At 43.5% G+C, this 27,919-nt stretch overlaps 1 protein-coding gene across 1 annotated transcript; it reads left to right on the plus strand.

The window, feature by feature from the left end:
* The first annotated feature begins 51 nt into the window (after positions 1–51).
* Positions 52–27,360, plus strand: loxhd1a (lipoxygenase homology PLAT domains 1a). The gene is made up of 41 exons (XM_070988872.1): positions 52–1,000; positions 3,363–3,477; positions 5,274–5,354; positions 7,093–7,277; positions 8,041–8,139; positions 8,307–8,455; positions 8,546–8,669; positions 8,913–9,163; positions 9,245–9,380; positions 9,529–9,689; positions 9,791–9,877; positions 10,274–10,409; positions 10,551–10,705; positions 10,799–10,959; positions 12,273–12,349; positions 12,434–12,630; positions 12,734–12,926; positions 13,052–13,212; positions 13,301–13,634; positions 13,735–13,886; positions 14,398–14,531; positions 14,871–15,019; positions 15,127–15,231; positions 15,311–15,439; positions 15,528–15,695; positions 15,794–15,975; positions 16,087–16,203; positions 17,497–17,659; positions 17,918–18,072; positions 18,178–18,387; positions 18,833–18,956; positions 19,096–19,304; positions 19,436–19,621; positions 20,069–20,196; positions 20,295–20,412; positions 22,457–22,634; positions 24,561–24,746; positions 25,147–25,317; positions 25,883–26,021; positions 26,310–26,465; positions 26,567–27,360. Exons 1-41 carry the CDS (start codon positions 265–267, stop codon positions 27,045–27,047), a joined length of 7,278 nt encoding a protein of 2,425 aa, XP_070844973.1. The 5' UTR covers positions 52–264; the 3' UTR covers positions 27,048–27,360.
* The last annotated feature ends 559 nt before the right edge of the window (positions 27,361–27,919 follow it).

The raw sequence follows: 27,919 nt of genomic DNA on the forward strand, positions 1-27,919 counted from the left end.
GTGCTGAGGTGACACAAATTTTTTATGAGTGGTGTGTGTTGGTTGTATGGCCATATATTGCCCAGATAGGCGATGTCCAGGCAGTCATCTCTCCCTCTGCATGTCCTGAGTCTGTACACCTGCAGCCGCGCACACCCATGGTGCTCTGAACTCCACGTTCCCAGAACCTCCCTGCAGCCAAGGGTCAAATGAATTGTCTTACACTATTAGAAACTCAAGGCAGCACTTACGAAACTAAAGGCCGGGGAAGTGGATGAATAAAAGATGCCGTCGAAACAGAAAAAATCCACATCTTCAGAAGAAACCAAAGAGGTCGATGACGAAGTGGAGGAACCGGAGCCAGAGTTAAAGGAGAGGAGCAACGGTGTGACCCGTGGGGACACCACAAAAGGAGAGAAGAGTCGGAAGAAACACAAGAGTGCCGAGAGCTCTGAGAATCAGGAGGCCCCAGAGAAAGAGAGGAAGAAAAAAGAGGGTGAAAAAGTAAAAGAGAAAAAGAAGAAAAAGAAACCAGATTATGATGCTGATGCTGATGCTGATGCTGGTGCTGTGATTGAAGATGAAGCTGAAGAGGGTGAGCAGAACAATAATGACCCCAAGACCCGTTCCAAAAAGGAGAAGCTCAAAGAAGAAGTGACTGAGGGAGCGAAGGAGGAAAAGAAGAAGAAGAAGAAGAAATCCTCCACAGAGAATCCAGAGGGAGAGGAGGAGATGGGCTCCAAGGACAAGAAGTCAAAAGATGGCAAGAAGAAGAAGAAGTCTCACGATGATGATGATGAGGAACCTTTGATTGAGGAGCAGGAAGAAGAGGAGGACTCAAAGAAAAAGAAAAAGAAGAAGGCAAAGAAGGGATCAGCGGACAGTGACGAAGACAAAAAGAAAAAGGGTAAAAAATCCAAAAACAAACAGGTGGACTATGGTGTAATCTACCAGAATGAGCTGCTGAACTACCACACAGATTCATCTGATGGGTATGAAGATGAGTACTACAAAAAGAAAGGTAAGAGCACACAGAGAAGCCTCATCTGCTGTATTTTAAGTAAATCTCAGTTTCATGGCATACTTCATGTACCTGTTGGAGTGTCCCAGCTGCTCAAACGCTGAACACAGCTTTCCTCCTGCTCCTTTCAGCTGATCCTGCTCAGCTGAAAGGAGCACCCAGGGAATCCCTCTGTGATTGTTCTTGGGTGAAAGCTCAGTTATGTTCCACATGAATGGAGCCAAACAGAAGCTCTGAGGTAGACAGGTGCTGGGTGCCGTCCCAGTCTCAGGGGCTGGGAGAACCACCAGGGCCAGAGGCAGGGCCCGGAGCCAAAGGAGGTTTCTTGAAGCAGATCAGAGGTTTTTACAACGATGGGGAATCAGACCCTGCAGGGGGCTGCCAATTGCTTTTTTATTTTATTTTTTGGTTAGGAGGAAAGAGAGCTGAGTTTGACTGTCATCCATAAGTCATGAATAAAGTTGTATAATCATTTGAAAAATCTGAACTCAAAGTTTTACTCACTATCTTTTCCTGGGCTTTCGAATGCATTTTGCATTTAAAAGACCCTCATCTCATCTCATCTCATCTCATCTCATCTCATCTCATCTCATCTCATCTCATCGCATGAGAGATGTGCAAAGTGCTTTTGTCGCCTGAACCCAGCCCACACACTGGCCTCAGAAACAAATTAGGAGACTGTTTGGCATAAAGGAGCATTTCAAAATGCAGTGTTCAGCTGTATTTGAAGATGTTTTCAATGAGGAAAACGCACATAAAACATAAAAAAGAGTGTTGAAAATGTGACATTGCAGTGTACCAGATAATTGCTACCGTAAAGAAACTGTTGCAGCAGTGAGTATCATTATTTAGCATCAGTAGCTGTGATCCATACCTGTATATGTGTCTTCCTTACCTCACTGGCACACTTAGTTCTCTGACACTCCAAGGAGTTTATCACAGCTCAGTTTTACCAGGCCACTGTCTATCTGATTTTATCAGGTGTCTCTCTTTCACTTTAATCCGGCTTTAATAGCTCTGCTCACTGTTAATTAGGTATCCATGTCCCTATCGACTTTGGTCAAATTGCTCTTTATCAGGTCTCTGCCTCTCCTTTCCTTCTCTGCTGGATGTTTTCAGGTAATCTGTCTGTGTGTTCTATCTCTGCTTCCTCTTTACATCTCCTTCATCCTCTATGTCCTCCATTGTTTGTTAAATTTGACCCAAAGTCACGGAGCGTGTCCCATACCCTCCAGTCAAACTTACATAACCACGACAAAGAGGAGTTTACATTTACGTACAGGAACGCAGCAGGACTATAGAATTACCACCGCATAGACTCCTCCTGAAGATTTAATGTTGAGACTGTATCTCAAACTCAGGCTTTTTCACTTGGGTGACTTTTGAAATCCTTTCCAAAAAATACACATTATTTGTTAATGCGTCAGGATTCACAAATCATCTGATGAGTCATTATCAGCTGACTGAATTGTGACTCACACAATAAGTGGATCTGAGTATATAGTCTGCAGCCATGCTTGCAGCACGGAAGCTGTATGTAGGCACAGTGGTGCTTTGAACTAAATGTTAACATGGGCGTGCAACATGCTTGACCATGCTAACCATGATCCAGATGTTAAGGGTTTACCATGTTTCCCATCTTACAGCTAATTAACACTGAATACAAAGTAGAGCAGAGGCTGATGGGAATGCAAATGAGTGATTGAACTATAAAATAAACAAATTAAAATTTTGTCCTGATGGCGGTGCAAGATGAAAAGTCTGGATATGTGATAGTTCATCCTGAGGGGGGGCATTATTGTCTGTACCAAATTTCACAGCAGCCCATCCAGTAGTTAGTGGAGACATTTAGTCTGGGCCAAAGTGCTGGACTGACAGATCAATATTACCATCCCCGGAGCCATGCTGCAAGCATGCAGTGTGTATCCACTTCCCTTCCTCCATAACAACACCTTAAATGACCCAAACTGAGGCAGATTTCAGAGTCTGCTGAGTTTTGATCCCGTTTACTTTCCCATCAACTCAGTGGCTTGGTCAGATGAAGAGACACATTTGTGAAATGTGAGAGAGGTTTGGCCGCTGGAACACACCAGACATGGATTCGCTGCAGATTCGCCGCATTGAATTCCCTGGCAATCGTGCATGGAAGGAAACATAATGCTGCCTAATGTTTATAGATTATTGGACACTGTGTGAGGATGTGACTCTGTGTTTGTCCTTTTATTCAAGTTTTCACTTTTTAAATTATTAGGACCTTGTTAGATAGGATTTATCCCCCGTACGTACTCTCATTATTTCAGGATTGTGATTGTGACATTTCCTCTTTCCTTCTCTTTCTAACCTCCTCTCTCCTCTCTCTCAGTGTATGAGGTGGTCACTGTCACAGGTGATGTAAAGGGAGCCGGCACAGACGCTAATGTGTTTGTCACCCTTTTTGGAGACTTTGGCGTCACACCCAAGGTTCATCTGGCAAGCAAGTGAGTTTAAAAGGGTTTGTGTTGATGTCACTGAATTATAGCGCACTTTGATGAATATGTTGTCTTTAAAACTCTAATTTAGGTGTCAGTGACTCACACTGCTCAGATTTGTTTGCACTTACTGTATTGTATCAGTCGATTCAATGAGTCAAGTGGATTTCATTCTGTTTCAGTCAATACATAATGTATAATTAGTAAGCTTAGCTAGTTTTCTTTTTGACTGTTTCAATGTCAGATGCTAACTTTTAATCTTTTCTATTCCTCTCTGATCCTTCAGCACAGAAAAGAGGTATTTTCTAATCAGTCTGCTAAAGGATGGTTATGATTCTGTCCTTGTGTTGGGTTGTATTGTGCATATAACACTGTATGAACGATCATTCCTGCTCAACATCAGCCTGCTGCCTTGAATCAAGACCAAATCAGTTTGCACATAGAGGATCTCTTTGACCTGTTTGTGGAAAGCTCAAAATTAAAACACCCTTTGATGCATGTTCATAACAAAGGTTCGGTTGTGGTGCAGGAATCTTTCTTCCATACAGTCGTATAAAGTGTCGGACACAGAATATCTGGAGTAAGGAGGAACTATGTGACATGGCCGGTCTTCTTTTCCATTCAGAGGCAAATGAAAGAAGACCACGATGTCATTTCTGTGGATGATCAAATGACTCTCAGGGGATCTTATCAGCAGCAGGCTCCCTTTATCTCTGCACACCTTGATTGACAGATTGTGTTACGTGTGCAGCGTATAGGATAAACCAACTTATTGTAAGCCACACTGGACCATGTCACCCACACCTTGTGGTGGTCTCATCCATCCACTTCAGGCAGCATCAGCATACTATGCATTTAGTATCTCCATGCTGTGTGACTGGAGTGTTGCTCAGCTGATGAAATACTGTACATGGTTGTTGCTGAGTCATTTTTGTCATATGATAAACATACCGCACAGTAAGGAGTTTCACCTTACTCCAATATATATTAGGTCCTGCCTGTATTGTGTAAAGATCAATTAAAACTACAACATGATACAGGTAAGGGAGGGCTGCTATGTCTCCAAGCAATATTTGCCCGATTGAAAATAAAGGCAGATTGAAAATGCAACTTTTTGGAAATTCAACGTGATTATAAGAGACTCAAATTGCCTGAATTCCAAAGTTTGCATTGAGTTTGCTTTTTCACATAATCAATGTCTCCCCATCATTCTCTTGCAGGTCATTTTACACGGAAACAGAGAACAAGGGCATGTATTCATGTGTGTTGGGCAGTATTTCATTCTTGGCAGTTGTTCTGCAGTATATGACACTGTGCACCTTAATTATGGGAGTCTTGGCATTGTCTGTGGGTTGAATATTGTAGGGAGAGGAGAACAGATAGAGATGTGGGTCAAAGACAAAGACAGGCATTCTCTGTTAATGAAAAAGACGGTGTCTGATTCGCTGTGGTTGGCAGAGGGGATCCTCTGTGTGCACAGGCCCGGTTCGTCTCTGACGTGACGGATAGGAGTACATGAGGATGGAGTGCTGAAGTGGCTGAGCCTCAGGAGGTTTCAGATAATGCCACTGCATGAGACCACCAGGGCACCATAAGCCGGATCAGTCAGGAGATGTAATTTACAGTTCCACAGTTCAGTTGTCTGTCTGGACTGTGTTTCTTCAACCCCTGTAATCTCTCCCGATCAAATACAGCATTCTCTCTCTCTCTCTCTCTCTCTCTCTCTCTCTCACACACACACACACACACACTTAATTTGGATTTCTCCCAGCTTCTGATATTTTCCCTGTTTCCTCAACTTACAGAAGCCGAACTGCGTTTGAAAAGAATAAGACCGACGTTTTCCGCATCAAAACGCACAACGTGGGACCTATGAGGAAGCTCAGGTACTGCACAGTGAAAACCCCACAGTGCTGACGGCGTGCGATAACTTATATAGGAATAAATTACCTGTAAATATACTTAAATTCCCCTTTGGTGTTTGCATGGCTGCTGCAGACTCACAGAATGCACAGCTGCAGGTCACTGACAACATCACAGTTTATGCTTCATGGTTAAGTATACCTCACACAGGATAACAGCAGCTTACAGAGAGGATCACACAGGAACATTTCTCACTTATTTTCCAGCTGTGCCACTGGCCATCAAAGGATTTCGTCCAGTGACAGGAGGTTAAGCCCATCTGTTGTTGGGAGTTAGTGTCTTACTCCAGAGGAGGCTGAGTTACATCACAGCGGCCAGACATGAACAGTGAAATGAGGCAGCGGGATACATTTAAAAGTCAGTGAGTGCAGAAAGTGGAGATGCTGCACTGTGGCTCAGAATAAATAAGCCCTATGAAAGAGTTGCCAGTGTTTGAACCTTAATTTGGGATTGTATTATGAAACTGCGACTTCCAAGATCAGGAATGCTTCTCCAATACTGTTGAAAACATTTCCAGATGAATGTGAATCCAATTACTCAAATTCTGTTAAGCATGATAGTATTAATGAATGTTACAAAAGCAGCTTTTCACTCCCCAACTGAAGTTCAGTTTACCAAACTGCTTGTGTTAAACTGCAGTGAGCCTCATCTGTCTGCATTGGACATGACAGCTACTCATAAACTGAATGCATTATTAGGAATCCAAGCACTGCAGGTATCTGGACTTGTCTGTGTGATCTGGCCAGCAGCTGTTGGTGCAAAAGTGACTCTTTTTACAGCCGGTTTGAGATTTCATCAGAGATCCTCAAGTGCTACAGAAATGATTTATGGATTGTTCAGATTCTGGAGAAGAAGTGTTGTAAAAAGCAGTTCCAGGGAAGCCACTGGCAGGCTATGGGTTAAACTTCTTGTCATTTCCAGACTGCTGACTTGGTTGCAAAGGCATAAAATGCTACCAAAATAGTTCCCCTTTCCAAACTCACTATGATATACTGACCAGCAGCACAATAGTTCATAATGATTAAGTGTTACAGGTTATTCGTACAGTACTCCACTGAAATGGATGAGAGTAAAAACCTAACTGTATATAGAGCTCAGTATAAGTTTAATTTTTTTTTTTTTTGAATTCAAGTTTTTATGAACTTTTCACAGGCTTGGTACATGGCAAATCCAACATTATTCTCCTTACAGGAACAGGCAGTATAGATGTATAATCAGGAATCAATTCTAGCGACAGACTGAGCACATCAGAGAGTAAACAAGTGAGACAAGTAAACAAATAAGTAAGCAAAAAGGGAAAACGTAAGAAATGAAAATAGGCAGCCAACATAGTATTTCATATAGGTATATTACTGAGCTATACATCACAAGAGTATGAGTTTAATTTTAAAGAAAGTTTAAAGACACATACCCTGCAAACACAAGGTCACTGGGTCAAATCTAGCTCAGGAAACTTAATGTGTGCAAGACATATGCACATATGTCAAAACAATGGACCCTGCTTATCACCTATGGCAGACCCCATCTTATTCTACCCCATCTTATTCAGTCCTCATTCTATGTCTGAACCACAAAAAACAACATTGTTTTGTATTTGCCACTGCAGAAAAAACAAAGAAATGGGTGCATGTGATGTGGCGAGCTCAGTTGTGGTTACCTGCCGGGTGAATTCACGTCACGCTATGACGGTTGACTCCCCAGGATCGAGCACGATAACACAGGGATGAACGCCAGCTGGTTCTTGGACCGGGTGGTGGTGACCGACATGAACCGGCCCCATCTGCGCTTCTATTTCGCCTGCAACAACTGGCTGAGTCGTGAGGAGGCGGACAACCTGTTTGTCAGGGACCTGCTGGGCAGCCTGAACCCCATGGACGTCCCAAAATGTAGGTCACTCTGGGACAAACACTAACCCACACAAAGGTTCACGAAGGTTAAAGCAAAATAACAGTTGATTAAAATTACAAATAGCTCCACCACTTTATAGCGAAACCACTGGGTTTGAGCAGAGAGACCACTATAAAAGGCAATAACCACAAACACTGACACCTCACAACTAATCAGACAGCTCAAGAGCTATAATATTTATGCAAACACATGTCTCCTTAGATCAAAATAAAATAAAACCTCCACAAATGAACAGAATTTCTTAGTTGTTTTAGAAACCTGCCAGTGTTGGCACCATGTGTCTGGCCAGTTGTGCACAAAGGTGTCCGATAGCCTTCAGATCCTACTGTGTCAGGCTGTAAATGAATTCCATCAGTGTAATCCTCGGGTAAACCAGCCCATGTGCCTTGTGTTGCAATGTGATCTAACGTCTTAGTACCTGCGATCGATCAAGCAGAGCAGAGCTGTGAGGGAGCGGCCAGAGCAATATGGCTCTAACTCACACAACACACACACACACACACACACACACACACACACACACACACACACACACACACACACAGGTATGAATATTTATGCTGGAAACCATCTCCGTGCGGATTAGCAAGGAACCTGCCTAATGACAACCGAGAGTCCAGCTAATTGTTATTACACAGTGTTAGTAAGACTGAAACTTGGGTCTCAGAGACACTGTAGTCTTTCTGAATCATTGTTTATTCAAATCATCATATTCTTGATTTCCTGTTCCATGTTTTGCAGTAAATAAGTACATAGTGAGTGTGTTCACGGCTGACATGAAGGGAAGTGGAACTGATGCTGATGTCTTCCTCAACATCTTTGGAGAGAACGGTGACACAGGTACCATCATTTTCATCACTGATTATTCTGTTGATCATTTTGTTATTAATGGATTAACCACGTAGCTGTAGTCTGATTTGCCACCAGCAACAGCCATGATACATATTGTTGTATATTTATTGTTACTATAATGACTGTATTCCAACATGCTCTGTTTCTTATGAAAGGAGAGCGACGACTGGACAGTGACAAAGACAACTTTGAACGTGGGTCAGAGGACAAGTTTACAATAGAGGCGCCGAACCTGGGAAGGCTGAGGAAAATCACCATTGGCCACAACAACAGAGGCTCCTCAGCTGGATGGTTTCTAGATAAGGCATGCTCAATCTGCCAAGCATGAAACATCTTCACAGAAGTCCACACGTGCTTCAAAACACTGATGATCCTGCATAATGTGTCTCTCCAGGTGGTAGTCGATGACATGGGGAATAAAGAGGTGTATGAGTTCCCAGTTAATCGCTGGTTTGCCATGGATGAAGATGATGGCAAAATACAAAGAGATGTGCTGGTTGGATCCATTCAGCCAATGGGTGAGAACGACACAAGCCGCAACACAAATGAGATGAACAGCAAAAAGACATAGCTAATGATGCTAACTGCTTGTGAGCTGCAGCAGTATTATGAGCTATTTTAGTGTCTTTCTACAAAAACACACACAGAGCCGTAATGTGAGGGACACTGTCACTGCAGAAAAATCAATAAAGCTTTAACATTCCCTCCACACATGTATGAAGGCTGATTTGTGGTTGGGATTTTTTTGTGCATCCACTCAGGAATCATATACAATGTACAAGTGATGACTGGAGATGTGAGGGGTGCAGGCACCAACTCTAAGATCCACATGGTCATGCACGGCTCCAAGGGTATAAAGAACAGCGGCAAGGTCTTCCTGGAGGGCGGTGCTTTCGAGCGTGGTCTCATTGACATTTTCAACGTGGAGATTTGCGAGCTGATCAGCCCGCTCAGCAGGGTCACCATCGGGCACGACAACGGGGCCGTTGGTGCTGGCTGGTACTGTGAAAAGGTGCAACGCAGTTGTTTTTTGGAACAGCGTGATTCTCAAAGTGTCATTCATTCATTCACCAAGTGCCTGTTTCCCTTCTAGGTGGTAATATACTGTCCGTTCACGGGCATTGAGCAGACGTTTCCGTGCGGGATGTGGCTGGATGAGGATGAGGGGGACGGACTGATTGAGAGGGAGCTGTACGAGATGGTCTCCCTCAGGCAGAAAAAACAGAAGAGTGGGTGGCCTCACTGAACTCACAGATCTCTGCTCAGGGGAAGAAAAGCAAATCACGTCTTCTATAAACCTGAAAAGAATTCAGGTTCATTTTTATTATTATTTAATTCTGAAAACATGTTATCAAATCTACCCTTCGTCTACTCCAGAGTACCCATGGTCTCTGTGGATCTGGACTTCGGATGTGAAGGGGGCAGGGACTGATGCCCAGGTGTTTCTACAGATCTATGGCGAGAAGGGCAAGTCTGATGAGATCAAACTGGAAAACAACTCGGACAGTTTTGAACAAGCCCAGCTTGATAAATTCACGGTAAGCCCTGGATCATCTGCTAAACTGAGCACACTACAGCTTCTTCCAATGATAAGTTCTCACACTGATCTACCCTGTTATATTTTTTGGGATCACTGTAGATTGAAATGCCAGACATTGGAAAACTGCTCAAAGTGCGCATCTGGCATGAGAAGAGACATCCATTCGCTGGCTGGCATTTAGCGAAGGTGACAAATGATTACGATTTTTTAGTCGACCCTTTTTACAAATTTTATAAAGTCACCCCAAACTCGCCAACTCACAAAACTGTGATTTTTTTAAGGGAGTCTGGGGGTTGAATTGTTTATTATGTGGATACAGAACCCATTTTAATACCAGGTGTAAATAGGGTTCCTGATCTCTCAATATAAGCTGTTCAGTCTGTTGCATCGTGTCCTCCCATAGTTACAGCTTTCACCTTTCGGAAAAACCCTGGCATTTCCTTTGGTGTGGCCCAGTACACGGCGCTAGGAAGTAACTCAGTCTGTCCCACTGGAATTTGTCAGCTGTGTTTGTTAAAGCCACTGCTGCAGCCTTCATTTGTCTGAAGTTTGGATCACGAACCTGACTGTGACTTTCTGCAGGTGACTTTGCTCAAAACCCTGACGATGGAGAAATATTCTTTCCATTGTGGCCGCTGGCTGGACATCAATGAAGATGACAACGAGATCGTCAGAGAGCTTCCGGCTACTGGAGCGCTCATCGAGGAGCCCCTGCTCTGTACGAAACACACTGAGGACAAACACATGAGGATTTGTCCAGTTGATCTTAAATACACACACGCTTTTTGACTGAGAGTGAGTGCAGATATTCAAAGTTCATGTTAACAGTCATGATGTAATGTGAATGTTCTTTTGTCAGTGATAAAGTATCGTGTAACCATCTGCACCGGCAACGTAAGCGGCAGCGGCACTGATGCCAGCGTCTTCCTCAATATTATCGGTGACCTGGGTGACACGGGGGAGCGACTCATGATTATGAGCAAAAACAATGTCAACAAATTTGAAAAGGGCAACGTGAGCATGCAACAATCACAGAAAACAAATAAATGTTGTCTGGGAAATGCGCTGCAAGCATCTTTAACCGGTTTCCTCTCTGTCTTCCCTCAGCATGATGAGTTTCTCATCGAGTCTGTGTCCTTGGGGCAGGTGCGCAGAGTGCGCGTCGGCCATGACGGCCGTGGTGGAGGCTGTGGTTGGTTCCTTGATAAGGTGATGGTCAGGGAGGAGGGCCAGCCAGAGAGTTTGGCCACTGAGTTCCCCTGTTTCAGGCAAGGCGATAATACAGCACATATGACATAAAGGAATAGTTGCACAGTTCCACGCTTTCTTGCTGAGAGTTGTGTGAGAAGATCGACTCACAAACTTGTCGGGTAAATGTGAAGCTGGAGCCAGGAGATGGTCCAACACCTCTAACGCTCTTGAATCAGCATGTTTTATCTAATTTGTTTATAAGTGTAGAAATGACAAGGTGTGGTTCTGCAGGGTGTTATGTTCCTGACTATTTAATGCCGTAGCCTGTGCAGGGTGACTACAGATTCACAGTAAATACAGATTGATACCACTGTGCTCATTTGCCAGGAAACAATTAGCATAGCTTATTATAAAAATAATAAAAAGTGTAACTTTTACACTTAGGTTTCTGTACGGAACAAATCATTCAGCATTATGTGTTAGGTTTGGAGGTGTTGGCAGACATATTGTTTAAACTTGGGACTGAGCCATGTGAGCTGTTTTTCCCTGTTTCCAGACTTTATGCCGCGTTAAGATAACTGGCTGATAACTGGTATCAATTTTCTCCTCTAACTAAAAAAAATAATTATATTTCCCAAAATGTCAAAAATATATCTGTACAGGATGAAATGTCTGTATGTTTTGTGTGCTTACACATCAGTTTTTAGTGTAGAATTTTCTTCTTAATTCCTTAGTCCCTAACCCATCAAAGCACCAACCAACCAGTGGGATAAAATTGCCCAACCAGCCCTAAAAGCCTCCTAAATTGGCCACGCTTACTTTCACTAGTCCTCCAGTGGTGTGTGTTTAAGCAGTTAGGCAGCTGATGGATGTGTTTGGCGCTACAAATGGGCACTAAATGCACAGCGGTCAGCCAGATCTCTCCCTCTGTAATTGGAGCCAAACCACAAGGCTGAGGTGCAGAGTTACGTCTGGAAAGAGGCTGTTCCTGTCTGTCTGTTCCTCATTTCCTAATCAAATATCCTTATAATCTCTGGCAACTTAAAATGTTTAGTGATTTGATCAAACGGGGGCTCATGCATTAAATAAAAACGTAGACCTGGCAAATGTAATTGTTGCAGCGTAGTGCATAACTCCAGCCGATGAATGCTAATGTTTGAGTCCCGCCTACATTTTCTTACCTTCTTGTCAAGAACAGCTTCTTGAAATTGAGAGATTCTGTAAATCTCATGACACCGTTCTGACACAATAAACATTATAAACGAATAAATAACATTTGATCTTCTTTCCACATATTTCCATTTTTTCCAGGGACGTTTGCTGGGAGGGTTGATCTCATCCTACGTTTACTGCTAAAGGATTAAATGTGTGCGATTGTGCTTTTCCTCAGGTGGTTGGACCGCAACGAGGATGATGGACAGATTGTCCGTGAGTTGGTTCCAGCTGGAGACGGCCTGCGTCTCTTTAGTGAGTGCACAAAGACCATTTTAAACCAAGAGCGAACTAAAGTTCATATAAATTAATTATTGTTCTAATTTCCACCCTCCCAAGACGTCAGCTACCACATAGCAATCAAGACGGGCAGTGTGAACGGGGCCAGCTCGGATTCCAAGGTGTTTGTCAAGCTGTATGGGGAGAAGGGGGACACTAACAAGATGATACTGGCAGTTTCCGACAACGACCTCAGGAACTACTTTGAGACGGGACGCACCGACGTCTTTACCATAGACACCTTTGACATCGGACAGGTAAGCATGTACTGGTAAGCATAAACATGTACTTTTCACAGAAGAAACATTTATTTGCGCTTCCTAAAACTGTTTGATCCCCTCATGTTCTCTGTGTTCACAGATAAATCGTCTCCTGATTGGTCACACTAATGAGGGCTTGCGGGCCGGATGGTTTCTGGACAGCGTGCAGATCTCGGTCCCGGTTCATGGGATGCAGTACATGTTCCCGAGCCACCGCTGGCTCTGCAAAGACGAGGCTGATGGGAAAGTGGAGGTTGAGATCTATCCAAGTGAGGTCTTGGACATCGAACAATGTAAATAACAACAACATAAAAAGTGCCAGACAGTCAGAATCCATCGTTTTTAACACAGAAACAGTGATTATGAGTTACAATGTTTTGATCCTTCTTCCTGTCGTAATACTGCCATGCCACTACAGTGATCAACTATGAAGTAACAGTGGTCACAGGGGACGTGCGTGCCGGTGGCACCAACGCCAATGTCTTCTGTCAGATCTATGGAGATGAAGGAAAAACTGAAGTTCTCTCCCTTCAGAGTCGCTCCAACAATTTTGAACGTGGCACCACTGAGATCTTCAAGGTCTGTATAAAGCCAGTGTCGTGTTATGTCAACACGTGTGGGAGATTTAAGTTCCTGGTTTGACCGCTGTTTCATACCTACAACACAGATAGAGGCTCACGATGTTGGAAAGATCTACAAGATACGTATCTACCACGACGGGAAGGGTATCGGAGACGGCTGGTTCCTGGAGACAGTGGACATCAAGCGGCTGACGATGGCTATGGTGCAGGTTGAGGTGAAGAAGGAGGACACCAAGAAGGACAAGAAGAAGGACAAGAAAAAGAAGAAGAAAGAAGAAGAGGAGGAGGTGGAAATTGTCGAGAAGCTGCAGGAAGTAGTGGAGACATTTACTTTCTCTTGCAACCGCTGGGTGGCCAGGGACGAGGAGGACGGGGAGATTGTGGTGGAGCTGCTGACGGATGACAATGAAGACCTGGAGAGTAAGTACAGAACCAATGTAATGTGTTTCTTCCAAAGGCTAGATGAATGTCACTCATGACCTGCATTTTCTCACTGTGTCTGGATGTGTTTTCCTCTCAGTGAACTCATATGAGGTTCATGTGTTCACCGGGACTATGTGGGGGGCGGGGACTGACGCCAATGTTTACATCAACATGTACGGGGAGATTGGCGACACGGGGGAGCGACAGCTCAGGAAGTCAAACAACCTGAACAAATTTGAGAGAGGCCAGGTAAGCTTTGTTTCTGTCAGCTCCAGGTGTGATCATCTGAGTGTTGCTCTTTAAAGGAACAGTCTGACTTTTTGCAGAGTTTGCTGAGAAGTATCATACCACTCTCATGTCTGTCTGTTAAATATGAGGCTGTAATTTATTTATTTATTCAGCCCAAAATTTCCAGTAGTGCAGATAATCTATAAAGTCTAATAAAACTATGTGACACATCACAGCATCTTCTCTACGAGAAGAAATGTGTTCTTGCCTCCAGTGCACCACAGACGCCTCCTTCTTCCACTGTTCATAATGTATTTATCTGACCTGCTGCTGTGTTCTGCACGGTCATGATTGTTATCAATGACACTGTCTCCAGGATAAGACTCTGTTGTCAAACAAATGTTGGATCTAAAGAGCCTTGCAGGTTAAATAAAAATCAAATAAATAAGTAATGAGGTTGTAATGGACTGCTTATGTAAGACCTGTGACATTTCTTTACCCTTTGTCACCGGCTTGTTCGCGTGTGACCCAGGAGGACATTTTCAACGTCACGGCGGTCGACCTGGGGATCCTGAAGAAGCTGAGGATCCGACATGACAACAGCCAGGCCAGTGCAGGCTGGTTTTTGGACAGAGTGGAAATTGTAGACAACAAAGACGACACCACGTAAGTCATGATGATGTTAGAAGGTGAGCAGAGATCCATCAGCTCTTTAATTCAGATGTGCAGCTGCATCTTCACACAGCATCATCCAGCATAGCAGACAGAACCTCAAGACATAAAATGTCTGTAGAGCTCCACTGTGTGGTGTGAAATGGTATTATTTTGGTGTCCTGGTTAAGGGACAGCCTGTCTGCGGAGGCTTGGGATCAATCTAAATAGAGATTGCCATTTTCTTAAGCTGTTTTTGGACATGGAAACACTCCCAAACAGAGGCTACACACAGGTTATTGTGTTGTTGCTATGCAGACTGTACACTGCACACGCACATGTACTGTTTTTTAGGTACTTTTTCCCTTGTAAGCGCTGGCTGGCCATTGACGAGGATGATGGACAGCTTGCCAGGGAGCTGGTTCCTGTGGACGAGGCCTTTATGAGGAAAGGGGATGATGATGAGGAAGACTCTGAAGCCACACTTGGTCTTGAACAGAAAGGTGAGAGCAACGTTACAAGACATTATGTTTTTTTTTTTTTTTTCTTTTAAATGAAAAAGAATAATAATTACAAGATGTTTAATTTATTCTGGTATTTTTTATTCTAGCCATGTCAACAACATACACCATCAGGATAAAAACTGGTGAGAAAAAGTATGCAGGAACTGATGCTAATGTCTTTATGATCCTATACGGCACCAAGGATGACACAGGTAATTCTCCAGACTGTCTTTATATCTGTTGCACGTGTGTTTAAATTATTGAATTATTCTGTGATGTGCATATCTACAGGGATAATTAACCTGAAGGCGTCAAAGAGTCACAGGAATAAGTTTGAGCAGGGTATGACCGATGAGTTCACGGTGGAAGCCGTGGACATCGGAACACTGAAGAAGCTGCGTATTGGACACGACAACTGTGGTACCGTAGGACAGAGTCCCTGTCTGTGCAGAATTAGTCAGGATCTGTCTATATAACGTGATCACGGTAATCTGTGTTGATGTTCAAGGAGGAGGATCGGCAGGCTGGTTCCTCGACTGGGTGGAGATTGATGCTCCGTCTCTTGGACAGAAGCTGCGCTTCCCCTGCGGTCGCTGGTTGGATAAAGGGGAGGATGATGGGGCCATCATGCGGGACCTTTTCCCTAATTCTCTTCAGACTGAGCTTTACACACCATGTAAATCCCATTCAGTCACTGCATTCCAGTCTAAATCACACCTGATGAAGATATTTGTCAATTGATGCAAATAATTGTTTATTTTTTTTATTTTGTAGTTGTTCCTTATGAGATTAAAACCTTCACAAGTGACTTGTTTGGAGCCGGCACAGATGCAGACGTCTTCATTGTTCTGTATGGGCGAGATGCAGTTTGCACCCAGCAGAAGTCTCTGTGTGTCAACAAAAGGGAGAGGAGGATGTACTTCGAGAGGGGAGCTGAGGACATGTTCATAGTTGAGGTAAAATAACAGTTTATAGCCACAGATAGATGAATTAAGCTCTGGAGACCAGGCCAGTGCAGCAGCTGACCATCAATGCACTGTTCATTGTGTGATCTTCTTTCTGTGCAGCTAGAGGATGTGGGGGATATAATTGAGAAGATCCGTATTGGCCATGACAACCGCGGGGTCAACCCAGGCTGGCATCTGGACAGAGTGGAGATCAGACGTCTGCTCAGGAAGGGAAAGGTACCGCCTACAGACCCTTTGCTGAAGCAGCAGCTGAAGCAGCAGTACTAAAAAAATAGAAGTACTCCATCACAAGTACCTGCACTGAAAATGTCAATGTCAAGAGTCAAAAGGAAAAGTGCTCACAATTCACTATTAATACACTATTACTGTGTAAGTAGCATTTTATAGTTGCAGTAGGTCAAGATTTATATATATTCTATTGGATGCTTTAATGTATAGCAATGCATCATATTTTAAAAGATGGTCACATGTTTTCTATCCTAAACTGTTAAGAAACTGCAAACTAAATATTTGCATCTGAGCTGCAGTGGAATAGAAGTATAAAGAAGCATTCAAGGCACGAATTGAAGGTAGCTGAAGGCAAAACGAGGAAAATTCATTTGTTGCATTTCATACCCAAAGGCTGCTTTACAGAGTACACAAGCAAAAACACAAGAGACAACTCATAAAACAATAAAAACAAGCAAGTAAAACCACACAGAGTAAAAACGATGAAGCAAACAAATAAATCCGATTTAAAAGAAGATTAATTAAAAGCAATGGCAAACGAGTAGGTCTTTAGCTTGGATTTGAAATAGTCTGTCTTGAGTCTTTTAAGGTAATTTGAGCAGCACAGAAGCTGAAGCAGCTTCACCATGTTTAGTTTTGACTGTCTCTGGTAAGTATCCTGGACCTAAACCATTCAGTGATTTGTGGACAGACAATGGGATTTTGAGGTTGACTGTGTGAGAAACTGGTTGTCAGGGTAATGAGAGCTGAGAGCTGGTTACAACCCTGACAACAGCATTCTGCATATCTGCAGCATGTTTTGACACTAATTTGCATAATGATAAGATAGTACAAGGCTGATTTTGTTTCAGTGTGACTACTGCGGTTTAGGTCTGAATCCAGGATAACATCGATGTTTCCAGCTTGATTTTTAATCTTCAAAGAGAGACTATTTAGGTGAGCACAGACTTGAACCTTTCTTCATTGTCCACCAAAACAATGACTTCAGTAGTAACCAACCGATCACTGGAATGATGATTGACACCACCACCTTAATGCTTAATGATCCAATGCTTGATGTACTTACAGTACATTTGGCTTTTCTAACATTTTACTCCTCACATCCGCGGGTATCACACAGGCTCTATTTTTGGTCAGTAGGTGGAGATGTTGTCTTCACAGATGGATGAGGGTAATCCAGCACTGTCGCATACTGAGCTCAGGCTCAGACAAGGACAAGCCACTGTTCACTGATTCCCCTCTGAGGCACAAACGAATAAATTAAACTCTCTCTCTCTGTAGGGTTCGGAGACTGTCATCTTCCCATGTGAACGCTGGCTCGCCAAGTCGGAGGATGATGGAGAAACAGTGAGAGAGCTGGTGCCCTCTGACATCATCACTGAGAAACTTTCACGAGATGGAAACCTGAAAGTCACTGAGGTGGAGGTGGAAGATGCTCTGGAGAGTACGTTATCATACAAACAACACATTCAACTAACATGCAGGGATATCTGCAGGATGAGTCTCTCTGTTGTGTTCTGTCTCTTTGCCACCTTTCTGAATATTAATTTGAAAACTAGAGGCAATTTTCCCTGAGTCTCTGTTATGTAACAGTGGCATCAAACCAGAGGTGGGAAATTGCTTTCTTTTCACTCCGTATTCTGCCAGTTGCCTAAAAAAATGATCCCCTTGTGCTTGTCTGTGATCACGGTCCTCGCTACAGCTCACACATACAAAGTGTCAGTGATGACAGGTGATGTGTATGGAGCCGGCACCGACGCCAATGTCTTCCTCACCATTTACGGGGACCTGGGGGACACTGGAGAGAGGAAGCTCAGCAAGTCGGAGACAAACGGCAACAAGTTTGAACGAGGATCTGTGAGAAAACGCACATTTTTCACCACGTGTGCTTTTCAGTCTAGAAAGCTAAATTACAGAAAAAGCACAAACTCATAATTACACTGTCATGTTTTATCTCCCCAGGTGGATAAGTTCACTATAGAGGCTGTCGACCTCGGACAGGTTTTCAAGATAAAAATCCGCCATGATAACAGCATGCTGAGTGCCGACTGGTGCCTGGACCAGGTGGAGGTGGTAGACGAGGATACGGAGGAGGTCTTTCTCTTCTTATGTGAACGCTGGCTGTCCAGGAAGAGGGAGGACCGACGCATTGAGAGAGTCTTCTATGTCAAGGTAGAAAGGAAGACATCTGTGCATAGAGGTGCCTCACAGTCATATGAACAAATGGCACAAGAGACATTAAAAAACTATAGTAGAGAGGAGACTAAAAAGGCACCTTATAAATTTTCTAATTCAATATTTAATTTTAAATTAAACCATCAGTTCGCCTAAATTACAGAAAGATTTTTCACTGACCGTTCATGTTATCTACCTGACATATTGGAGATTTATGCTGAAGATATGAGATATCGATCTTCCTAGATTCTCTTTTTCCATCCCTGAATGATTGAAAAAATGACTCATGAACAGGACTAACACTCTGCAGTCATGCCCACTGCTCAGTGATTATATTCATATTATATTAACATGAAGAGGTCACGTTTCCCATGTTCACCCCCTGACTTTAGCTGTGTTGGCGTGTTTGTCTGCATCTCTAACGTGTGTTATGTTCCTTCAGGGTTATGAAGGAGTGAGAGAAAGCCTAAACAGTAAGAAGAACTCAGCCCTGACTGTGAAGAGTGTTGACAGTAACATGAACAAAAAGAGCAAAAAGAAGAAGGAGGAAGAAGTCGAGCTCCCGAGTAAGAAAAATCTTCAGTAGCGGATGCCTGATTCATCCCCTCTGCTATGTGAATGTTTGTCATTAATATTCTAACACGGACATCTTTACATAATCTCTCCCTCTCATGAATGAATAAGTGTTGTGCTCTTCCTGTGCAGTCATACCATACCACATCACCATCTGCACTGGACTGGAGCGCGATGCGAGCACCACCAGCAGGGCTTATGTGATCATTATCGGGGCCAATCACACCCAGACAGAGAGGTTGTGGCTGGACCTGCTGGACGGGAGGCAGGGCTTTGAGGCCGGCTCTCTGGAGAGCTGCGAGTCCCACGGTTCAGACGTGGGGGAGATCAAAAAGGTCGAGGTGAGGGAGGGAGGGGGAAGCTTTTAGAGCTTCAGTGAAGATCGTGCACTCTCACACGTCCACGCACACACACGAACGCAGAAAAATACACCCACGTTGCTTGAAATGACTGTTTCTCTCCCTCCCTGCAGCTCGGCCATGATGGGGCCACTCCTGAGAGCTGCTGGCTGGTTGATGAGCTGTCTGTTGCTGTGCCAACCAAAGGGGTCAAATATATCTTTGCTTGCAAGTGCTGGCTGGCCAAAGATCGAGGAGATGGTTTGACTTCTAGAGTATTCAACGTGCTGGATGCAGAGGCAATTTCCATCTCCCAGAAGGTATGGAAATGTGAGCATATTGACGTAAAGCACAGTCAAATGGCAGAGGACATACAATCACAGCTGAAGCAAATTACCATTTTCATTAAGTACAATGATTCTGTCCGATGATACCAGAACTGATTTTTTTAACCCCTTTGAATCATGATTAAACATTAATAAGGAAAGTAATATTTTCAAATTGTTTAATTCTCCTGGTTTGGATGATTATAAAAGTATAATTCGCAACATGATTGATATAGATGAATTTACTGAAGACTGATTTGTTGGTGAAGGCATGAGAAGTCTGCAGAAAATTAATGATTTTCATTAAAATCAAGCTTTCCTATATCTTATCCTTGTGGCTGAGTTTTTGGCTCTGTTAGATGGTATTATATTTAGATATGTGAGGAGCCCTTTAACTTTGGTGGCCCTTCATTCATCAAATGTCTAATATTTTCATGTCAGATTATTTACGAGGTGACCGTAGTAACAGGAGACATGCAGAATGCAGGAACAGACACCCTGATCTACATGTCTGTGTTTGGAGCCAATGGCAGCACAGAGGAGATGCTGCTGCAGAAGAATGAGGACAGGTAGTCAAACATAGACACCACAGATGATATAAAATGAAGAAACTCTGTCATCGTGCTGCAGATTATAAACTTTGTGTTGTGTGCTTGGTGGATAACAGGTTTGAGCGCGGTCAGGAGGACACTTTCAACATGGAGATCGATGACATTGCCCCACTGAAGAAAATGAGGCTTCGTATTGATGGTTCTGGCAGTCGCCCTGACTGGTTTCTGGATCAGGTCAGCTCACCTTAAAGGGAAACTCCACCGATTTTACACATCAAAGTGTGTTTACGGGACCTGCAGAGTACTACTGCATAAGTCAAAGCTCCAAATTGAGGCTACATTAGCTGCTACAAGCTAAACACACTGAGCTCTCAGCAGTTGAGTTGTATTGTGTGTAATGTAGGTGGCAAGTAAAGAAGAACAATGCAGAGAACAAGATAATATTTCTGGTTCTGCTGTATTGATTTTGATACTGTTTTATAAACTGTCCATCATTACTCTGACAGTTTTATAGTGCAGTGCTAAATTGGCTCATTAGCTTAGAGCTAAGACAGATAGACACATGTTCAGGAGCTGAGATCACAGTAAAAGATTACAATAAAAGGAAACCTTTAAGCCGGTTTAAGCCTCCAGAATGAGCTGATCATGCACTGTGCACTGGTTTCCTTCCTCTCTTTTCAAAAGCTAATTAATTATCAAGAAGAAGCTGCAGATCTCATCCATAAAACATAAAACCAGGAGCATAAAAAGCAGAACAGTAACTGCTAGCGCCTTCCAAAATCAATAGTACAAAGCAGTCACAGGTTGTGTTTTTACCCTGGCACTGTATGCTGTAGGTCACAGGATCATCAATCTATTGTATCACACAGACAAATACATACACACATTTATCCCTGCCTGCAGGAGAATGGTCAATGATTCACCCACCCACACAGACACATACACACACACACACACACACGCACACAGACACGCACACACTGACACGCACGTGCGCGCACGCGCGCACACACACACATACGCAGCAGGGCCCAGAGTTCCTGGAGTGAGCATATTGACCCATTTTATTCACCATGCTGTTGTTTCTGGCATCATGGACGCGCACACACACACACACACACACACACACACACACACACACACACACACACACACACACACACACACACACACACATGCAAACAGTAATGAGAGCTGTGTGCTCCTGTATTCAGAAGACAGCGAGACATTTCATTTTGAATTTCCTCTTAGTGTGAATTGATGTGTGTTTGTGCATATATCTCACATTTTTTGTGCATGATCCAGCAATATATCCGACTGCATTAATATATAGTTTCCCAAAAATGGTTCAATATTTTTTCTCCTGGACTGACCCTGTGAGGACAGCATCACTGCTCATCTCCAAATTCAGTCTGATGTCTCAAGCCAAATGCTTTGATGAAATAGAACACATTTCCTATGCAAATGTCTCCTCTGGTAAAGGCACCATGCCTGCAGAGCAGCAGAGCAGTCAGGAACAATACCAAGCCCTGTCCGTCCGTGCCTGGGACTCAGCGGCTGTGAACGTCTCCTTGACTTGACCCTGCACAGAGCCTTGTGTGTTCAGCATCACAAGCAGATGTGCTGCCTTTATGGATTGCTGGGTCTGTGTATTGAAATGGGCGCAACAGTGCACCGGGCGAACTGCCAGCATAGTAATCTGCCGAAATAAATATGCAGAGTGGAGAGTGTGGCTGCCTGGGCTGAGCCTTTGCCTAGTAATGAAATGTTTCCCAGGACTAGTGACAGACATTTTGGAAGAGGCAGGGTTTGTGTACACACCGGCAACACATTGGTGTCCATAATATGATAATATGTGACATAACACTTTTTCACATACTGATCTGGTTTTTAGCCATGCTGCAGGATTAGCTGTAAAGATGGTAATGTCTGTCAGTCCTTCACTTTGGTTCATACTGAAAGCATATGCTGTTACTACTTCACAGTCCCCTCTCTATATAATTGGTTCCCACCATACAGGAACTGGTTGAATGTGCTCTTTCTTGCACTGGTTGGCTATACTTGTTAGCAGTCGATCCATATTCATTGCATAAAAACTGACATGACTCAATCTTCACAAAACATAATAATAATAATAGAAAAAGCAAGCAATCCTTCCCTTTAGGTGTCATGCTTCTTTGTTACACTGCAGTGAATCATAAAAATCAATGTCAGGGTCCTGAATGACATTTAGAGGAAGTGTGACATTATATTTGAAGAGCTCACTCTGTGCATCCAGGTGATCATGCGTAACCTGACCACAGAGGAGGTGTCTGTGTTCACCTACGAGGAATGGCTATCCAGGACACGTGGACCCAAGAGAACCATGATCTGTGAGATGGGTGCTGTTGTGGACGAGGAGATGATGGTGGAGCTCACCACCTATATCATCCAGGTCAAGACTAGTGATATTGCAGGTAAGCCTTCAACACAGTCGGAGAGCTTTTCTTTCAAAGTACATCCTCAGGTCTAAGACCCCATAACATAACGTTTGCTTCTGACTTATCATCACACTGTGCATATGTCAGTGTTTGTTGTTCAGTTGTTCTTCAGTAGGCAAGTAAAAAGCAAAGACTAGGAAAAAAAAATAAATTTTTTAAATTTTGCGGAGCATTCCCACCAGAAAAAGAAGGGGGCCAAGGATTGATCTTTGAGGAGCACCTTTTATGTTATTTGATCAGACCTGTGAGGTGCAGGAACTGAAGTTGAATTCAACAGATGAGGGAATTTCAAGTCCACTTGTTAGTCATATCAACATTATCCATCCATGCATCCATCCATCCATCCATCCATCCATCCATCCATCCATCCATCCATCCATCCATCCATCCATCCATCCTCTCATCTGTGGGTCAGGTGAGGTGAGTGAGCAGCTCAGACATCCTCTTTCATCAGTAAAAACCTCCAGCTCTTCCTGGGGGATCCTGAAGGACTCAAAGGTCAGATGACAGACTTCATCTGTCAAGTGTGTTCTGGATGATGATGTCATCACCTCAGTGTTCGTTGTTTTATGAGCTCTGACCCTCTAAGGCCAAATAAGTGCTACAACCCTGTACAGGCTATTTATGTCTGTAAGTCTTTCACATCTCTGTCCAAAGCTCAAGGCTGGGTTTCACAGATATGTCACAAAGAACCTCATCCTCATTTGACCTGTCCTTGTGCAGTATGTATTTTCAAGGAAACAAAAGGTGGAATAATTTCTATTGGACTGAACATTGTAATGAAAGAAATCCTCCTCAGAAACCCTCCACGCTGCTTTGCTCCTTCTTTTCTTCATGCAGTATTTCATGTGGCTCAGTAGTGCTGCTGATCAATACGATAGTGTGCTGAGAAGTCAGAGCCGACTTCAAAGGACTGCTCTCTGCCCTTGGCAGTTACTGGAGGGTGAGATGCAGCTCTGTACCACCACTGAGGCTCTGGGAGGAATAATGAGGCTGGCTGACACACACACACACACATAAAGGCAAAGACATGCACACAGCATTGCACAGGCAATGCTATGCATGAGGTAATGGTCTGCTTTGGGATCATTGTGGGGGAAAATTTCATGTACAACCCCAATTCCAGAAATGTTAGGATGCTGTTTAAAACACATTGCTAATCCTTTTTGACATTTACTCAATTGAAAACAGCACAAAGACAAAATATTTAATGTTTGACCTCATCAGTTTCTCATCCTGGAAAGGCTCAGTCGTTCACAAGCGAGGATGGAGCGAGGTTCGCCACTTTGTGAACACACATTAAAAGTAACAGCAACACAAAATTAATTTCTCAAAGTAACATTAAAAAGACCTCGATTTCTAATGTTACAAACACTTTCATTGCTCAGTAAAACTACAGGGCTGTTAATTAAAATATCAGATTTCCAGCTTGGTGTTTAGACACGTGTAAAAAGAGGACGCTGAAAACGTGCTGCAGACTGAATGAGGTTTGTGTTCACCGTTGCCTTTTGCACACTCAGTGTCTAACCCGCTGTAATGGAATAATAAAGCACAGCGGGATTATAGATGAGTCAGAGAATGCAGCTTTCTCTGCTGGTTGTTAGCTGATCTGTTTCCTCAGGGCTTTGCTATCTCAGTATTTATTTCAACAAATAATTCAACAAAGCCCTGCAATGGCTGAGGTGCTTTGCAGTTTAAAACACAGACAACAAAGTGCGAGCACTTTTAAATTAAATAGTCCTACATTTAAACACAGTTAATACGGCATATCCGCAAGTTCACAGTTTGTCACATTGCTCTCTGCTTAATCCAATCCAGTGTTTTTGTCTTTAGCAGGGCAGCGAGGGAAGCAGAAATCCTGATGAATTTTTCTAAATGGGCAACTCTCTCCTGTCTCCCCAGTGGCAGGCACCGATGCCAACGTGTGGATCATAATTTTCGGAGAGAACGGAGACACAGGGACGCTGGCATTGAAAGAGTGCAGCAAGTCCAACAAGTTTGAGCGCAAGCAGGTGGACACATTCCGCTTCTCCGATATCCTCAGCCTCGGAGAGCTCTCCAAAGTACGAGTCTGGCACGACAACACAGGTCAGCCGCTCAGATGTACCAGTCAGTCTGCATGGTGGGCTGATTAAATCTACACTTTCAAACCGTCATGGTGAAGAGCGCTGTTTAGTTTGCTTCCTAAAACATGCATGTTGCATGATCACATGACCTTACCTAAACCTGGCCACTGTTAGTCAGACATCAGGGGACATGTCTGAGTCACCACTTGATTTTGATGAAACCTGGATAGCTGATGGCTTAATGGTGCAGCTGTCCAACGCTAACAACTGCTACATCACTGTCAGGCTTTGAGGAAACCTGAAGGGCTGACGCAGCTTTTTACTCGCCGGCCTGAAAGATTGCTGCATCACTCTTGCTTCATCACTCTTGACAACATTTCTTACTTACTGTCTTGTTTGCTTCCTGATCCCATTACACCCAGGTCTTGCTCCAGGATGGCACTTGGAGTATATTGATGTGAAGGATGAGCTCATGGACAAAACATTTCGTTTCCCCTGTGACCGCTGGCTTGCCAAGAATGACGACGATGGACAGATAATGCGGGAACTGGCCTGTGCGAACAACGACTACTTAGACCTCAACGAGAAGACGAGTAAGGCCCGAACGTCCAGCGTGTTTTAAAGTCATATGTATTAACAGTCCAGTCCTGGTTGATTTGTGGGCACCTGCAGTTACCATGGTAACAGCAAGTGGAGTGTAATACTACAGGTCCCCAAATTATTAGAGGCAGCAGTAGGCACTCTGTCAGAAACCCAACAGAAGAGCAGCTGGTGGATCAGTTTGCAGTGCAGCCCAACAAACTCACGCTGCTTTAAGAATGATGTCTGTCAATAATCTACCACCCTGTGTTTTGCAGCGCTTTTAATGTGAAGGAGCAACAGTCGGATGGTGTGTTTGCGTTAGCAGTAACTTTAATTTACCTTGCAAACAGAGTGAAGAGAGAATGAGACAGTTAATACATCGAGAAATAATTACTGCATGCAAACACATTTAATGGTTATTGCTGAGAAATGCTGGTGACAGATTGTATCAAAATGCAGTGTGATTTCATGAAAGTCTTTCTAACTTCTAACGTGCAGTGGCATCTTTGCACAACATGTCTGTTTGAGGACAACTGAGACAATTTTCTTTGACTGTCCATGTTTTCTCTCTGAAAGAGTACGAAATCTGTATCACAACTGGAGACACAGATGAAGCTGAAACCAAAGAAAATGCCTGGATCGTACTTGAGGGGAAGAAGGGCCGATCAAAAGAATTTGTAATGGAGAACTCCTCAAAGAAGAAGAGGTTCTTGCGGTAGGTGTTTGGTGTGAGATTGATTCAAAGAGCTGCAACTTGTTTGCGTGAAAAAGCTTCAAGGAATGTGTTCTCTCTCCCTCTAGTTCTGCCTTTGCACTTACTATGATAATCCCACCAGCACCAAGCACTTCAGCTTAGAACAATCCTGCTATCACGACATTACACCATCCTGGGGAAATATTCGTTCTGGCACAGGACAAATTGCCTGACATGAATTTAAAGTATGTGGACCAATTAAAGGGAATAGCCACTCACTCTCTCCTGCTTATTTCCCTCCGGTTTCAGGGGAAACGTTGACAGGTTTGACTTCTCATCCAAGAACCTGGGTGACATTGCTGGTATCTGCCTTGGCCACACTCCCAAAGATGGAAAGAAAGTCAAAGGGGAGGTTTACTGGCATGTGGAGCAGGTGGTCGTCACAGAGAGGGAACTGGGAAACAAGTAAGACATCATTTGCTGCTCAGTTACCCACATCTACATCCAGTCATTCTTCCTTTTTGGTAGCGAATTATATTCTGTCTTCTCCGCATCTTCACCTCCAGGTACATCTTCATTTGCAATGCCCTCGTCCCGCTCTCTCCAAAGAGGGACGATTTCTTGACCTTCGAGTGCACAAAGGCCATTGAGAGCTTTGCCAGTAAAGCTCGAAGCCTGGTGCCCGTCAAGTACGAGATCATCGTCATCACGGGCGATGAGAAGGGAGCAGGCACTGATGCCAACGTTTTCATCACTATCTATGGCTCCAATGGAGATTCAGGCCGTCGGCAACTGCGGCAGAAGTTTCGTAACCTTTTCGAACGTGAGCAGACGGACCGTTTCCTGCTGGAAATGCTGGACATGGGAGACCTGCAGAAAGTCCGGGTGGAGCATGACAACACAGGTCTAAACCCCGGCTGGCTGCTGGATCGCGTGGAGGTCACTAACACAGCCAATGGCGTCACCACCATCTTCCTCTGTGGGAAGTGGATGGACACTAAGAGGGCTGACGGGCAGATCGCCCGGGTTCTCTACCCGAAATATTAGAAAAAGTATTATTTATAAAAATTCCCATTGCAGAGAGATCTCCCCCATGACCAAAGAGATTCTGCTTTGGCAAGTTTTATATCTCAGGAACTGAGACAGATTTTTACATTCATAGTGTATTTTTATGATATCATACTTCATTATTTAATGCTACTCGGAAATATAGCCTGCAATGAAATACTGTGACAATATCCTCTTAGGTCAGGAAACTGAATGTGCCATTCTTTATAAATTTCATATGTCAGGGATGGTTTGCTCAGTTGCTTTGTTATAATGGAGGTTTTATAAAAGATTAAATTCTTTTGTGATACTCAGAATCACAGCCTTCAACATGTTTGACTCTCAGAGATTTAGCAGCTCTTTATTGGCTCTGCAGGCCACTGCAGCTCTATGGAGCGTGTTAGCTTCTTTTGACTCACTGTTGTGGATTTTACAGCCTGGAATTTTACTACTTTAATTTCACCACCTCATCAATTCGTTTCCAGCAGCAGGCAGCAGTTTTCAGTGAAAAGGCTCTGACGAACTCACTGTACACTACTTGCAGGCAGACAAAGTGTGTGACGAGCTGATGGAAAAAAAGTGGATCATTTAGCTGCTAAAGAGCAGATTTTTCCCTCAGATAAGACCAAAAACAGCTAAAAGGAGGGTGAATAACTGCTGCAAAACCTCTCAAAAACAAGAAAAAAAAAAAGCAATAAAACAGGATAAATAGTGCCTAAAATATTCAACAGTATCTGCCAGCAGAACAGGAAAGTTTCACTTAACATCTCTCTAGTCTCAAAGAACCCACAGATATCTTTAAATAGTGCGGCCAGACTAAAAACAAGTATATACTGTCTTGATTTAAGATATTTCATCTTACTTAGACTTCA

Source organism: Chaetodon trifascialis, chromosome 20 (genome assembly GCF_039877785.1).
Source record: "Chaetodon trifascialis isolate fChaTrf1 chromosome 20, fChaTrf1.hap1, whole genome shotgun sequence".
Taxonomy (NCBI): Eukaryota; Metazoa; Chordata; class Actinopteri; order Chaetodontiformes; family Chaetodontidae; genus Chaetodon; species Chaetodon trifascialis.

Excerpts from the sequence above, each read along its gene's own strand:
- loxhd1a (XM_070988872.1), top strand. The coding sequence starts at position 265 with ATGCCGTCGAAACAGAAAAAATCCACATCTTCAGAAGAAACCAAAGAG. Across the intron at positions 9,381-9,528 it reads CAGGCAGAAAAAACAGAAGA|AGTACCCATGGTCTCTGTGG; the intron begins GTGGGTGGCCTC and ends CGTCTACTCCAG. Across the intron at positions 15,232-15,310 it reads CGGCACCAAGGATGACACAG|GGATAATTAACCTGAAGGCG; the intron begins GTAATTCTCCAG and ends GCATATCTACAG.